Source organism: Pezoporus occidentalis, unplaced genomic scaffold, assembly GCF_034315485.1.
Source record: "Pezoporus occidentalis ecotype Australia unplaced genomic scaffold, CSIRO_AGI_Poc_V1 ctg200, whole genome shotgun sequence".
In the NCBI taxonomy this organism is placed as follows: domain Eukaryota; kingdom Metazoa; phylum Chordata; class Aves; order Psittaciformes; family Psittacidae; genus Pezoporus; species Pezoporus occidentalis.
The window spans coordinates 1,557,552-1,572,333 of record NW_026913857.1 but is presented as its reverse complement, the minus strand read 5'-3'; the positions used below and the strand labels follow the sequence as shown (position 1 = coordinate 1,572,333).

Genomic DNA, 14,782 nt, shown 5'->3' with positions numbered 1-14,782 from the left:
GAATGAAATCCAGCTCTCATGCTGCCTTCAAGTCACAAACGTACACTGAGTTTTGTGACACGGAGGTGCAAAGCAGCAGAGGATGATGGCAGTTATACCGCAGTACCCCATCAACTGCTGTCTTTTCCTCTCCCTCGCTGCCACCCTTCACAACAGATGGAAAGAGGAATTATTTTGGGTAGAAGAGCAAGTGAGGGAGCACATTCAGGACTGAAGATCCCACTACAAGTACAAAGTAAACTCCAGGAAGCTGACAAGAGGAAGAAAGTCATGACTAGTATTAATAGATTTTCCCTGTCAGACACCCATGCGAGATGTGGTACTTTGCAATTAAAACAGGGCACCAGAACCTCTTAATTAAACATTTTATTTAAACCAATACAAGCACCACGCTTAGCAAAAAAGATTTGGTTTAAAGTAAACATGCAATGTGAACTAGCAGAGACTAAACAGCATATGGAAGTTGTACTGTTTTTTTCATGGAATTACCAAATGCACAAAACTGGCCATGAACCTCTTGCACCTTTTACTACCTGCAGCAGTGGTGCCAATCCTGGCATCTCACAGCACGCAGGTCACACTGAGCCTGGATCACACCACACCTCCACTTCTCTAGATGTATCCAAAAAAAGTATGTTGGATATTTCTTTTTTGAGCACACCGAAGCGGGGAACTGAACTCCCTCATTTTGCATGTTTGATTCAGACCCTTGTTACCAGCTTAACATAATTTCTCAACTAGTTATTTGACAGTTAAAAAAAAACAAAAATGGAATGCTAGTACAAACACCTAAGATGCTCCTTTGGAGAACGGAAAAGGTGTCAACACCCACATTATTGCCTCCTTTGACAGATCAAAACAGCATTCATGATACTAGAAACTTAAACCATCAAATACCAGCATGTAATTTTTTTTCTTGTTAAAAATACTCAAACAATACAAGTCCATTTTACAAGCTGACATGCAAACTCATGCTTTAATTCAGTCTACCATCAATTAATAAGATTACAACAGCTGCATCCCAGTCATACAGTCAATATTTAAAGCAAACCAGATTAATTGTGGCAGAATTCTCCCTTTGAGGGACCTTCAACTCTAACTCCAGGCCAAAGATTTTATGGACAAATTACTAGCTCCTGAAAAATAGGAGCTCACAATGGAAAATGCTGACTCTCAGACCTTTAGCTACAAAGGCTCCCACAGGTGCCTTTAGTTAATTTAGGCTGTCCTTTTGTCTAAACCCTCTTTAAACATCTCAAAATTCAAGACAAAAATGTATGATTACAGATGGGCAACTCGCTAATAAAGCACAGTCAGAACATACTGGCCTTCTGAACATGGACACATCTGCCACCCGCTGATCTTAAGGGGGCAACAGTACAGAAAATAAGGTGGGGAAAAATGTTATGAAAGCAAGTATTATTTGTGCAGGAAAGATTCTGACATGATTAACATCTTTGTTTAATCAAGTATTAACACTACCTGTATCTTGAAAGCCCAGGGAAGTAAACATCATACAGTTGTGTCAAAACACTGCATTAAAAACAAGGAAATCACAAACAAGCCTAGAACAGCAAACATCCTCTGCACACTCATTCTCCAAGTACCTGCAGCTGCTTCCTCAATTCCATAGCTCAGAGAGGAGAAGGAGGTACAGCTACCAGGGCTGTTTGATGAGTAATACTGGTGGGCTGAGCAGCATCATAGAATCACCATTCACAAGAAAGTGGGCTTTAACAGCCTCATCAGGATTTGTTTGCTTTCTGCAACACTTGAGGGGAAGCACTCAAGGCACAAAGTCCTTAAGTGGAGGCAATAAGAACTTCTTTCTGATATAGCCAAAAGTAGAAATATTTTCTTGGCAGAAGGTGGAGTGATGCAGAGATGAAGAGCCAAATTCAATCACTTGGCTGCAGCAGCTCCTCCCCTCCTGAGACACAGGCCCTTTCACTGTTATTTTTGTCAAGACCTGTGCAAGCAGCAGTTGGATGCTGGCAGCCCACCAGTGTACAAAGTACAATAAGAAAGATGATTAATCCAGTTTTCTCCACTGCAAATCAAGCTGAACATTGCAAGTGGCATCTTCCCTCTCACCCACGCTGCACTTTGACATGCCTTATCCTTAGCACAACACCACAAAATGAGATCAATTCTTCCTGTTTCAAAAGTGATGCTTAAAATGACACTATTCTTTAAGCCAAAGTCTTATTTATACAATGTTTGTCACAAAACACATGGCTTTTATTGATCTGTAGTACATCATGATCAAGCAACAGTTTCATAATCAAATTTTTTTTTTTCCAGGGAAATGAAATTGTTTTTCCAGTTCACTACATTAACACAGAAATTTAATTGCAAGCATTTCTTTTCCATACTGAAAGATCAATTTAATTGCATCATTCTAACATGTATTTTGAAAAGCTCCTCTCAAGTCAGGTTTGACTCCAAATAAATGAGCAGTAACATCAAACTAAGAAGAGGTTTACCAACACTGAGGACCTTTGCAAATTAATTCCTTGTGATCTCAGGGGAATTAGTGTTTTAACACTAACACAACATATGTTTAAAAAGGAAAATAAACCTCCTTTCAGCAAAGGTTTCACAGCATGAAATACTGGCCTCCAAATTTAACACTGCATTCCTTCCCACCAAACAGATTTGTTAGGGCAGCTGTATTTTAACGTACGCTATCAACAGGAAGCTGCTCTTATGCAGATACTTATTGAGCAGCACAACAAACACAAGATAGTGAGATACTGTCACATGAGTACTCCTTGTGCCACTGCATGAGCTGAACATGTCCCATATCAGACAACTACTCTATTCAATATAAAACAGACCTGTAAAAAGACTGGTCATTTATAAAAGTTAAATACTAATTTCACATTAGAATATTTGCTGTTTCAAAGAGATGAACCGTAAATAAATGAAAAATCAAATTATCACTTATGCAAAAGCTTTATCTGGAATGTAATTTTGACCAACAAGCAGTTAAGAAAGTTAAGAGACTGTATAATTTAAGTACTCAAAAGCTATATGTGGCCAACTTTTATAACAAAAGAGATATAAATCATTCATTACAATGAAAAGCTTTAACCTCCTGACTCCTACAAATGGAGTAGATAAGTGGAATTTCAAAGAAAATGAGGTTGGCTTCTTTTTATTTAAACAGATGTCAACTGCAACAATAGGCACTAGGAAAAAAATGTTACTTGGATTCTTTAACAAAGTTTTTACCAAATTTATAGTAAGTGGCAGTGTAAAATTCTCAAGTCATTTTAAAGCTAACAAATTAAAGGCACACAGTATTAACATGTGTTCATATAACAGGAGATGAGCAGAGGTAAACTTCCTAACAGTGTAATAAGTTATATATGCAAGACATCTGGTACAAGAGTAACCAGAGTCATAATTCAGCCCTTAGTTATCATCTAGTTCCTGTAAGACTGTGTTAGCATGAGAGCTGGACAGTCAAAGCTTTGCCCTGAAGTTTATTAAGACTGACTCAACTGAGGAATTACTGGAATAACAAAAATTTGTTCCAGGAATTTGAGAAAGTTCACATAGACTCGAAGGAAAGATTTGATGTACAATGATTTTGTCTTTTTAATACTAAATGTTTCCAGGAAATAGTTTTCATAATTAAGAAGACATTAAGTCACAAAATCTGAAGAGTAGTTGACAGTAGACAATTTTTGCATATAAATGGCTAGTATGTCTTAAGGATGCATTTGTAGCTCACAAAAAGTTAGCGCCAGCTTCCAAATGATGTTTGGAGATAGTTATAAATCCAGAACTGAACTGTTTTAGTTATAGAAATATTAGTTACAAGAGTGCAAAAGGAGTCCCTGCAGAGGAGTATTCCCTTTTTACAGGTACAAACAAGGAAACACCTGCAAAGATTTGTTACTTCAATGAGACAGACCTGCTATTCTTTGCACAAACTTCGCACAAGAGAGATACTTGCAGGAGACAGATGTAAATACAGTGCATTCTTTAGATGTAAGTATTCATGTATGGTTCCAGTATTATCAGGATGGTACATAAATACTTATCACAGAGGTTTTCTTAATGGAAGAAGCCCAGTTTCTCACGCAGCCATTCTTCAGTTAGGTCTTCTGTGTTTCTTATTTCAAATACCTAAACAAAATTGCATTGCAGAAATTCTTGAGATGATGGTACTTGAAAGGGATAAGTATACAATGCAGACAGTACCTTTCCACAGAACTTCAGCTCTAATAAACGAGTAACCAAACTAGAGTTTTCATATGCTTTCTTGAAAGGATCGGTTAGTATTCTAAAGTAACATCAGTGGAAAATGCATAAGACTAAGCGGCAAGGAATATTTCTCACTTGAATAAGAATCCTGTAATTCCTATTTCTAGGTTTCCCTCTTCTTTAAGAATATGTGACAACAGCACATGTACTACATTTTAAAGTTACTCTGAAATGGTACCATCTCGTAATTGTTATCTCAGCAAGAAGACTGTCTATTTGAAGAATACAAATGACTTTAACATCTGGTAAAGCCAAGTAAATTTTACAAATCATAGAATGGTTTGGGTTAGAAGGGACCTTAAAAATCCACCAGTCTTCAAAAGCATTCTTCTAGGCAATGAAAAAAAAAATATTTTAATATTTGAAATACTGACAATACTGAAAATAAAACCACGTTAGCACTAAATCCATTATCTGCCCTTCTAATGGTATGGAGCACCCAGCTGCAAAAAGCATGCTCAGTCCAATAGAATGGATGGGATTTTGAGAGACTCACAAAACAAGCTTCTCTGTGAACCTGCCATTTGGAGTGAACTTCCTACTTAGTCCTGTCCTCAGCCATTTCACCATTTTAATCTCTTTCAGGAAAGAATTCAAGTTTTGTACCTTTTCTTCCTCATTTTCCATCTCTGCTGGAGTGGGCGCTGGACACTCCTTCCTGTATTCAGACAGTAATCCACTACTATCAAACTAATACTGATTTTTTAAGTAAAATATAAGGGGAACCCCCAAAATCCAGGGTTATAAGGACAGAACAGTTTAACAAAAGCCAAGCTAATATGCAAGCCATTGGAAAAAATAAAAGGGCTCAGTTGAGTCACATGCTGAAATCACACCAGGAAGAAGTCACAGCATGAGCTGAATTGAAACATAGCTCAGCGATTGGCAAGAATAAAGCACATCTGAAGTGCAAGTAAGCAACCCAAAGTGAAGACAGGCTATCTTCTCCAGCTTCAGAAGGAAGGTGATCATAGACCTCTATATCCACTCCTAGGCTTTCATTCAAAACCCTTTCAGAGTGAATTTCTCCTACTTGACAGGTGCTAGTAAGTCCCACAGAGCTAGTCCCCAGGCTTTCACTTTCTTCTCATCAACTCTTTCCTTCCCTATTGCTGAAAACTGCCTTCCTCCTCAAGCAATTCTTCCTTGCTATCAAAAATGCTAAAGTTGTCAGGCCTCTAAGATGCAGTTTCAACAGACCTAAACAGAGATTTCTTGGGGCTGTAAATGACTGCTTCCACCATCTTCTCTTAAGCTTCACTACTATTTAATCCTGCCAACTTGACATCTAATTTAAAACAAAAAGGTCCTTTCTTACATGGTACAGCTGGAAGAGGTAAAAGTTCACAGTTCTCTTACTGGCCCAATAAACATTTTTACTGCGATGTTAAAGTAATCAGTCAGGATAAGAAAAAAAAACAAAAGGGAACAGTGCCATTGGGGAATGGTTAAGTCATTTCACATATGAAAAAGCTGAAGTGACCACTGACTATTTAGCTTTACTGGTTGGAACTAGAACTTGAAGTCTAGGTCCCAACTAAGCAGACATTTCAAAGATTTCTGAAATGACAATTAGGTAGCTTTTTAAACTTTTAAATACATATATACACACACACCTCTATCCCTAGTAAATGCAGTGATCTCTTTTGATTTCAGTACTGAAAGAAGCAAACACAGGAAGATTTAGAATTGTTCAGCACTTGGCACACACTAACGTATTCTGGAGGCTATGTTCTGCAAGCATACAGCTCCATAAATCATGCCGCAAAACTAGTCTGCACCACACCAAACTAAGACTTCAGTCTATTCCTCCCATCAGTAAATTCATTCCCCAAAAAAAGACATCCATCCTACCAATGGATATGTTAGTTTTAGAGACCACTGTTGTTCCTGTACCCTCAACTGCCAGAAATCCCCACTCCTCTCTTCAGTGTTCCTAAAACTATCTGTTCAGTGGAATTGCAAAGTCTTGTAACATCTTTCCTGTGATAGGTTCAAGCAAGACACAAAACAGCTTTCACAACCTGTGTTTAAGGAGGAGACAATTATTTCAACTAGTCAGTTATACCTTAGTGAGTTCAGCTGTCTGTACAAGTTTATTCTTGCTTCCAGCATACATCATCTGCTGTTCAGGCTTACATCCTGTAGTTGTGTGGAAAAACAGAGGTTTTGTTTAGTTACTTTGACTGTAACAGAAAAAAAAAAGGAGTATTTGAAGAATCCAAACTGAAAGCTGAGATCTCCATTAAGTGACCTATTTCTTCATGCACAATCTCATCCTTGCTTTTACTTTCACATCCAGTACCTGAAAGGCATTTCAAGAAGTAACAGTTGTGCAGGTTGAATTGATGGTCTCAACATGCCAACCTTTCTGAGCCAGCATCAAATGCGGCAGCAGTCAAACTCGAATCACAAGAGCCAGCAAAGTAGTTATCTCCCACCACTACAGTAATGTACTGATTACACTATGTTCAATCTTTTGCCCTCTTGCTATTTCTGGAAGATTCCCATGTTTTTTCTAGTTACAGTTACACAGATCTTTATATAGAATCATAGAATAATTAGGGTTGGAAAAGACCTTAACATCATCTAGTTCCACCCCCCCTGCCATGGGCAGGGACACCTCATGCTAAACCATATCACACAAGGCCTCGTCCAACCTGGCCTTGAACACTGCCAGGGATGGAGCATTCACAACCTCCCTGGGAAACCCATTCCAGTGCCTCACCACCCTAACAGGAAAGAACTTCCTCCTTATATCCAATCTAAACTTCGCCTGTTTAAGTTTTAACCCGTTACCCCTTGTCCTGTCACTACAGTCCCTAATGAAGAGTCCCTCCCCAGAATCCCTATAGGCCCCCTCCAGATACTAGAAGGCTGCTAGGAGTTCTCCACACAGCCTTCTCTTCTCCAGGCTGAACAGCTCCAACTTCCTCAGCCTCTCTTCATACAGGAGGTGCTCCAGTCCCCTGATCATCCTCGTGGCCCTTCTCTGGACTTGTTCCAACAGTTCCATGTCCTTTTTATGTTGAGGACACCAGAACTGCACACAATACTCCAGGTGAGGTCTCACAAGAGCAGAGTAGAGGGGCAGGATCACCTCCTTTGACCTGCTGGTCACGCTCCTTTTGATGCGGCCCAGGATACAGTTGGCGTTCTGGGCTGCAAGCGCACACTGAAGCCGGCTCATGCTCATTTTCCCATCAACCAACACCCCCAAGTCCTTCTCCACAGGGCTGCTCTGAATCTCTTCTCTGCCCAACCTGTAGCTGTGCCTGGGATTGCTCTCACCCAGGTGTAGGACCTTGCACTTGTCATGGTTAAACTTCATGAGGTTGGCATCAGCCCACCTCACAAGCATGTCAAGGTCCCTCTGGATGGCATTCCTTCCCTCCAGCGTATCAACCGAACCACACAGCTTGGTGTCATCGGCAAACTTGCTGAGGGCGCACTCAATCCCACTGTCCATGTCAGTGACGAAGATGTTTAACAAGACCAATCCCAACATTGATCCCTGAGGGACACCACTTGTTACTGGTCTCCATGCCTTGAGCTGGAGTCAAACTGAGAACAAGCTAAGTTGGTTTGAATTTGTTATTCTTTTTCCTAATCTAATCTCTCCCCAAATACTCCGATTGTATTGATAGGTCAAAGTGACACACACTCCCCTTCCCCTCCTCCTGCACCAAACACAGAGCAACTTCAGTCACAGTTGAAGTTAACTGATGTTCAGAGTCCCAACTAATGTTTTTTTTTGTGACTACAGTTACAGCCTAACCACTAACTGCAACTCTGCCCGCTTTGCTATTTCAAGGTCTCCCAGGAAGTTTCTTACTGCTTTTCTAACTCACTTAGTATCTCTCCTTCAGAAGAGAAGTAACACCCATAACATCCTTGCAAACATTCTCACGTAACTAAAGACGCATATGCAAACAGGTTGCTAAACTTTTACCTACTTATTCTAGTTCTGAGTAACGAAGGGTAAAACAATTCAATCACTTTATCTTCTTCTATAGGATAAGAAGGATAATCCAGTAATGCTAGCAAGCTATCCTATTACAACTCAGAACACAGATGGAAGCCACAGGAGCAATTCAGCTCTGTAAGTCCACATCAAGCACACACAGGTACTTTGGCTTCTATTAAAATCACACAGTTCCCTGCACAGGTATATTTATATTGGAGGTTGATGTAGCACAAACAGAGGAAGCTACTGCTCTATATAAACCTGGAATGATCCAAGATTAGTTTCTTTCTCTTTGAACATAGTCTGTTCACCCAGGACTTCCACCTCCCCAGATCTGGGTTATGGAGCCCTCTTTACCTCCTTCACCCATAGCTGTGGCAGTCCTTTAGACCTCCAGATCACTGCAGTGTTTGGAGGCATCCTCTGTCATTAACACTGGAATAGCAAGATGGACAGGGGTGAACAGAAACCCTCAGGAACGGTGGTGGCATCTTCCAGCTCTCTCCTCACTTATCCCCTGAGCCTTTTCTGGTCATATCTTGACGATTCACCAAGATTTGAAAAGAGGGTGACAGGAAAGCCATTAGGTTAAACCTGTATGACTACATGCAGAGTGTTCCAGGCCCCCTTCCTTTACAGGAGGGTGCTGCTGAGCACACCACCAAGAACACAGAGGGCAGGCACATTTAGGAAGACTAATCTTTTGGCCAGCTACACAGGAAACTAACACTTCCATTTAACTTTTAAAAATGGAAAAGAGAATCTGTTCTATCATCTATCCTAAATGTCAACCCCTAAAGACAGTGCAACTGGACAGATAGAAGCACCTGTCATGAGCTGATGGTGTGAACAGAGATTCCTCTCTGCCAAAGAAGGTCTCCAGTAAAGCCACAGCTTTACAGTGCCTTGCTTCCAGCAGCGGCATAAGCACATGTAGCCTTAAGCACCTGACCAGTATGCTAGCATTAATAACTCAGCTTCTCTTCCACAGTAAAGAATATTCTCGTTTTTACAGCACATACTAGCTACTATTCACAATGTTCACTCACCAACTGGACTGGAGAAGATAAAGCACAGTGGATAAGAAACTCTTCCATCTTCATGCTGATACTTGTAACTATACACAATAAATGTTTTTTTCTGAGGTTAAAGAAACTAAGAAATCAATGATTTTATTCGCATATAATACTTGGTTATCAGAGCTTCCATACCCGACTTTCAGAACTGACCCTGCCCATCTTTACCAACCTCTACCCCAGCTGGGTGCAAGGGCTGTCTCTATATTCATAGACTCATAGAATAGTTAGGGTTGGAACGGACCTTAAGATCATCAAGTTCCAACCCCCCTGCCATGGGCAGGGACACCTCACACTAAACCATACTGCTGTTTCACATCAGAGCTAAATATCACTGTTTCATCACAAATGCTCCCAGCTGTGTAAAAGGATTTCCCACACCCACCAACATGTTTCTGGCTAGTGAAAGGCAAATTCTTTTTATGAAATTAAACTTCTTTGCTTTTAACGAAAGGAAAATTCTTTCTTTTGTAGACTAAGCACTTCATTGTTTCAGGTGTTTTGCTGAATATAACTCAAGTTTTAGCTAGGATTCCTGCTTTATACCCTCCTACTGAACTACAGTGATGAAAAGAAAGATTCAGAACAGCACATGGAATAGTGCCAGCCAACTTTTGAGGCTGATATTTTCTTCACTTATAACTTGAGTACTCCTTTTATTTCATCTATTTAAAGAATAATTTACTTGTCCCTCTCTTTTTATTTTTAAATACAGGGATTCTTCCCTAGATCACATGCCTACAGCACTCCCAGAACCAGTAACTGCAGCAAAATAGCAAGGGTCACACACTGAGAAAGTACCAAAACAGATTCCAAGTTACACAGGCAGTTTTCTGTGTTTAGAAGTAGCCACATATAAAAGTGGTACATTTTACTCACTTCTTTACATTAACAGTAGTGCGGCTTCGCTTTACTTTCCCAAACATTATATAGTCTAAAGAGAAATAAAATCTTGTTTCAGCAAGTGGGAGAACTTCTCAGCACATCATGAGAACTGATCCCTAGGTTATCTCACAAAGGAAGTACAGGTAAAGTCAAACTACAGGCACGTATGGGCCCAAGAAGGTGAAGTCCAACTTTCAATGTTTCGAACAGCTTCCAGGAGTAAACGCCTGCAGCATAAAAAGGATATCGAGGTTGTCTCTCAGGCAACTCATCTTTTAGTTCATCAGGAGAAATACCCTGGTAACATTAAACACAAGCAATATCTGAGCACATGATCTTGCACTTCAAGGTAAAGTATGAAGGCTAAAGCAGAATAATGGAACAGTGAAACAGATGTAAGTCAGGTGTACATCTACAGCTTAACTGGTAACCTCCTCTAAAATTACTAGAGCAGTTTAGGAAAACTCATGTGCTAAGAGATTCCTATGACCCAACACAGGATTAATGTTAGCATGAGTAATCACCCCTATTTTAGGCATAATGAGTTTAAAAAATAGTTCTGATTGTATGTGCTGGCAGCTATCATGCTTTTCTAACTCTAGTGCTGAAGTAAGCAAGCACAGAAAAAACTATCTGCTAAAATCAACGACATAAGCGGTTCTTTTGGAAAAAAAAAAACAACAAAAAAAATCAATCCTTCCTCCTTGAGCAAGCAAAAAGAGTCCCCATTCTATTTAAACGTTACATTAACTCCTACATTCTAGGGAATAAGAGCTATGGTTAATGCTCAAATCCCTGGAAAAGATTTAATTTTTCCCTATGTACCATTAAGAAACGCTGCATGCTGGGCTGACCTTATTATGCCACCCCACAAATTTAGAGCCTGCAGAGGATTAGCAATCCTAGCTTCTAATTGATGGCAGACCAGCTCAGAGGCAAATATGCAGCTTTACGTGGAAACAGCAGAAACCTCTTCAGCCAGCCAGCAGGTGTAAAAGATACCTTTTACATAGCTGTGTCCTAACAACTTTAAAACAACTTTTTCTTTTTTGCAATTAATTAATCAATTAAATTGCTTCTGCATAGTTCCACTATAAATAGTGCTGTGCTTTACATGCAGAGTGACCATGCATTTAAATAAGCTCATGACCCAAATTAGATTAAGAGTTTGATAACAATTTGAAACTAAGGCAGTACCTTAGAGACAACAATACATTGCAGGCTGAAGATACTCTTATTTACAATTCATTTAACAAACCTCATGCTCCTCATCCAGTACCACCAACTGCTTATCCTTGTCGATTTTCACTATAAATCAAAATAAAAGAGATCGTTCTTTCAATCAATTTATACAACATATACATGATGCATTTTAACATTCCTCCACAAGTATATTCCTTGTGCTTCCGTTGTGCTGCTTCATCCCATGACTTCACAAAATCACTGAGGTCAGAAGTGCCCAGTCTGAGTGGGGTTCACTGCAATATGCTATCCTCAAATTGCAAAGACAGAAACATCAACCCCCCCCTACTTAAAAGCTACAAAACTTACAAACTCAAAATGACTGTACCTAGATATTTTTTTATTATCATTTTACAAAGAGTGGTAGACTCTGAGCCAGAATTAAGTAAAAATACTATGAGCAAATGCAGTCTTGTGTCATAAAAAGCATTGCTTTACTGTCAAAACTACAGGCAGACTTGGAAGAACTTAAGTTCATACAAAAAACAGCCTTTTGGCTCACCTCTACCTGTTACAGCAGTGACATTACATGGGAAGGAAGAGACAGAATTTTCTGCAAGACCTTGCAATTTTTGTCAGACATGTTTTTAACTTACTTATAATGGCAGCATTGTTAGTTTCTTTACGAAACCGGAATTTTCTCAGTTTCTCTACCAGGTCTTCATCAACATCACAAACCACCAGAGATTCACTCTATAAAACAGAAAGGGGGGGGGGGGGGGGGGGGGGGGGGCAAGATAAATCTTTCTAGAAAAGCAGAAAAAAATCCCCATGTCACGTATAGGTGCACATAAACTCTACTGAAGTGGAATTGCATGCACCCTGTCCAAAGTTTGAAAACATACACATAAACCAGAAAAACCACAGATGAATGCAGTTTAAAAAACACAGTAACAGAACCTGGTAGTAAAACCTATCTGTTTTACTATCCCTCCTCAAAGCCACACAGTTAACTAGAAATAGTTTATTAGCTATTCCCAGAGTGGGATTATCCTCAGAGCTCTTAGAGGTAAACAAATTTTGCAGTTCATTTGCTAAAATAAGCCCTGAAATAAGGAAGCCCCTCAGAGTGGCACTAAATTAATTTCAACAAAGAGCAGAAGCTACTGTTAGTATTTCAGAAGAACACAGACAGTAGTTAAGGGTGAAGGCTTATTTTTACCTACAAAAATATTAACTGAACTTTTAAGATTTATGCACGCAGAAAACATTTTAGACATTTTAGTAAAAGTACACATGCTTTTTGATTAACTCCAAATTTTCAGAAGAGGTCCAGATAACATATTAGTCATCACACTGCAGATGGGGAAGGAAATTATTATTTCACAAGCAACTATGCAGGTTATCTTCCATTACACATGCAATTTTCAAAATGTACCAAGCCAACCACTGCCATTTCCTGAATAACATTTTATACACACAACCTCTATTGCCAGTTATGGCAGGCATGCCAGCTAGACAAAGAAAAGTTAACATATCCAGCTTATTCAAACTACTGTATTCATAAAGTCCTAAGGCATCAAAGCTTTTGTGCCAAAACCAACAGTATTTCAGGACTTCTTTTAAAAAAATTGTTCAAATAATAAATAGTTGCAAAATTACCTATCACAAGCTCTGCCTAACACTCTAAAGAGCTGTTTCATTGAGACAAATCACTGCTTATAAATCAGAAGTTACTATTTAAACTCTGAGCTCTGTCTCCTCGTACTCAACACAGGCTTGTTTGTGAGATTTTCCTCAAGAAGCAGAGAAGCATCTCCCATTCCCCACTTCCAAAACCACCTTGTAAATATCCTATATTTTTTGTTACTCCTAGAAAAAAAATCCACCTTGACCAAATTGTGGCACAAAGTCTTGTGCCTCTGCTTCGTTTTACCGGCTGGAGCTGGAACAACAAGTAAGGCAAATGCTCTTTCCTGAAGGAGGCATTTCTCCCAGTTCTCCAAGCCAGCAGTTTCCTAATGAATTCCAGCAGACACTGCAGGGTAAGCAGTGCTGTTACGGAATCACAGAATGGTTTGGAAGGCACCTTAAAGCTCATCCAGTTCCAACTCCCCTGCCATGGGCAGAGACACCTTCCACTAGACCAGGTTGCTCCAAGCCCCATCCAACCTGGCCTTGATGGGGCCAGGGATGGGGCAGCCACAGCTTCTCTGGGCCAGGGCCTCACCATGCTCATAGGGAAGAGCTTCTTCCTAATACCTAATCTAAATCTACCCTCTGACAGTTTAAAGCCATTCCCCCTTGTCCTATCACTACACACCCTTGTTCATACCTGTGCAGCCACACAAACATAAATCCCTAATAGAAGATGAAGTTTGTGCCTGCAAGACACATGGTGACATCTGATTTGGATCATCTGTTGGGGCTAAGCTGGCTCATCGGTGCTTGCTTTAGTAAAACCTGAAGAAACTCAAGAGACAGAAGGGCTGCAGACAGCAGGCAAACGTGCCACCCAGCGCAGGGGAGGGGGCGTCTTGCTGTTGGTTAACCTCAGCCACCATACTACGAGACTATCAGAAACCGATTTAGCTGGCTGCCGGCAAGGCAGATCACAACTTCCTTTTTAAACAGCTGTTTCTTCACTCTCCCCCTGCAGGCTGGCAACGTCCGCAGAAAAACAACTGGGGAGGTCCGCAGCAGGTGAACACGGCACGATCCGGGGCTTGGCCAGGGCCGGGGAAGCTTCTCACGGCAGCACCTTCCCTGGCAGCACCCCAAGATCGAAGGGCTCGCCCTAAGGAAACCCCGGTCCCCGTTACTCCACAGGCACCTGTTCCCCCTCAGCGCTTCCACCCCAGCCCACCGCGCGGGAACCCCGGCTGCACGCTGCCCCTCCCGCCTCAGCGGAGCACCCCCAAGCCCGCAGAGGCGGCCGGGATCGGCTGGGCTGGGCTGGGCTGGGCTCGCCCTGCCCTACCCTACCCAGCCCCAGCCCGCGCCGGGTCCCCCCTCAGGCGCCGCGGGGTCCTCTCACCATCTTGCACGCGCCCAACCGCCGCCGCTCGCGCGCCAACAACGGAAGCCGCCGCCCGCCGCCCCCTCGCTGAGGCTGCGCACCCCCACTGAGCCTGCGCGGCGCAGACCCCGTCTCTCCCCCACCCCTTCTCCACAGCTAGCCAATCAGCATCGCTATCCCGGCTGGGCGGGCGGGGTCACCCGCCTACGGGTAGCGGGAAGGCTCACGTGCCGCGGCGCCACGTGACGCCCTCGGCCTCGCACCCTGCTGCCCGTGACGGCTAGGCTCTGCCCTCCGAGGAGTCATGGCAGTGGGGCGGGGCGGTGCGCGGCCGTTTCTTCTGGGGTGGTACGGTCCGGTCTGAGCTCAGGGGGA

The 14,782-nt window shown here is 41.6% G+C and overlaps 1 protein-coding gene across 1 annotated transcript; it reads right to left on the bottom strand.

The window, feature by feature from the left end:
• Window positions 1-351: 351 nt before the first annotated feature.
• On the bottom strand, window positions 352-14,534 carry GMFB (glia maturation factor beta). Its single transcript, XM_062618456.1, has 7 exons — window positions 14,426-14,534; window positions 12,045-12,141; window positions 11,465-11,514; window positions 10,454-10,503; window positions 9,295-9,377; window positions 6,347-6,420; window positions 352-4,140 (listed from the first exon to the last, which is right to left on the bottom strand). The coding sequence occupies exons 1-7, from the start codon at window positions 14,426-14,428 to the stop codon at window positions 4,069-4,071; spliced, it is 429 nt and encodes a 142-aa protein (XP_062474440.1). The 5' UTR covers window positions 14,429-14,534; the 3' UTR covers window positions 352-4,068.
• Between the last annotated feature and the right edge of the window lie 248 nt (window positions 14,535-14,782).